Source organism: Barbatula barbatula (genome assembly GCF_947034865.1).
Source record: "Barbatula barbatula genome assembly, contig: scaffold_176, whole genome shotgun sequence".
NCBI classification, from domain to species: Eukaryota; Metazoa; Chordata; class Actinopteri; order Cypriniformes; family Nemacheilidae; genus Barbatula; species Barbatula barbatula.
The window spans coordinates 23,125-24,926 of record NW_027636839.1 but is presented as its reverse complement, the minus strand read 5'-3'; the positions used below and the strand labels follow the sequence as shown (position 1 = coordinate 24,926).

At 35.3% G+C, this 1,802-nt stretch overlaps 1 protein-coding gene across 1 annotated transcript; it reads left to right on the top strand.

Moving 5' to 3' along the window:
- The first annotated feature begins 36 nt into the window (after positions 1-36).
- LOC306891019 (zinc-binding protein A33-like) lies at positions 37-1,506 on the top strand. Its single transcript, XM_079488447.1, has 3 exons — positions 37-175; positions 276-302; positions 416-1,506. The coding sequence occupies exons 1-3, from the start codon at positions 91-93 to the stop codon at positions 985-987; spliced, it is 684 nt and encodes a 227-aa protein (XP_079344573.1). The 5' UTR covers positions 37-90; the 3' UTR covers positions 988-1,506.
- Positions 1,507-1,802: the final 296 nt, after the last annotated feature.

The following is a 1,802-nucleotide window of genomic DNA, read 5'->3' as shown; positions in this document are numbered from 1 at the left end:
CTCTCGCTGAGTGATTTCTTCTCTCTTCTGCTATAGATCGACTCATCCCTGTACACACCTCCACAAACTAAGAACTGGTCTGAGATCAGTATGAAGACTGATGTGAGTGTGGAGACTCTGAGGAGAGCTCTGACTCAACTGCAGGAGACTCTAGATGACAAACTCACTCAAACTGGTTGGTGAAAATAAGTTAATAGAATCCTTCTTACCCCATCGATGGTTTTATGTTTCTTATATAATGTCTTGATGATGTTTATTGTTATTTGTGTTGACAGTGTTGAGGAGGATGCAGCAGTTTTCAGGTACAATGTTTGATCTTCACTGTTCTCAATAATACTTTACACACACATACTCACCTCTACAATTATAAACACATCAACATCTTTATATTGATTCATATTCTCTGATCTCTCAGTGGATGTGACTCTGGATCCTGATACAGCTCATCCAAAACTCATCCTGTCTGAAGATGGAAAACAAGTGAGATATGGAGACATCAGACATGAACTCCCAGATAATCCAGAGAGATTTGATCGGTGTGTCAATGTTCTTGGTAAAGAGGGATTCTCTTCAGGGAGATTTTATTTTGAGGTTCAGGTGAAGGGAAAAACTGAATGGGATTTAGGAGTGGCCAGAGAATCTATTAACAGGAAAGGAAAGATCACATTAATTCCTCAGAATGGATTCTGGACTGTAGTTCTGAGAGATGAGAAGAATTATACAGCATGTGCTGGTCCCTCTGTCTCTCTGTCTCTGAGAGTGAGTCCACAGAAGGTGGTGGTGTTTGTGGATTATGAGGAGGGTCTGGTCTGTTTTTATGATGTGGAGAACAGATCTCATATCTATTCTTTCACTGGTCAAACTTTCACTGAGAAACTCTTTCCTTTCTTCAGTCCATATCTTAATGATGAAGGTAAAAATTCAGCCCCACTGATCATTGTCAATTCGCAATTTTGTAAAGTAAATGTTACTCCTGAAACTAAGTAAAATCTACTGGTTTTTGACCTTTACGTAATAAGAAAGTTATGTAAATCTAAATCTAAAGTAATTCGTGTTATATAAGAAAATTGAAAGTGTTATTTTTGTGTAGGTCTGATCCTTATTTAAGTAAATATAACTCAACTATTTTAGCAAAAGGGCAATTTTGGTTCACATGTATTGTATTTTTATAAAAGTAAAACAATTTCATCATTTAATAACATTAAAATCATATAAATATACTAGCATTGTTGCTGATAACAAAAACATTAATTGTACTTCAATTTAACAATAAAATGCAAACCTATATAAAAAAAATACACACAAACATCAAGTATGGTGACAGAATCGTGTAACCAATTAATATGTGTATTTGTTATTCTGTGCATGTGGGTGTGTGTGTTATTATTGTTTTATCTTTTGTAACTTTAATTTTTTGTTTATACTCATTAGTTTCATGTACAGCTGCTTTGTAACAATGAAAACTGTAAGCGCTATATAAATAAAGTTGACTTGACTTGGTTTTTCAGTAATGACCACCAAATCAATCCCAATACAGTATTTCTGCTTCAAAGTACTACATCAACAGTTCAGCATTAGTTTATCACAGTATCATTTTTGAACTGTTGATGAACTATAATGCTTCAAAAGTTGCAAAGGTTTTGATGCAGTAAAAGTTCATGTTTTGCAAGGGACCTCACGCAGAAAGAAATGAAAGCTTACAAGTGGATTCTTGAATTTTACCCGATACAGTGTAGCACGAGGGCACTATAAACACTGGAGAATTAAGATGCCCGATCAACATCGCCTGACTACGCCACCCT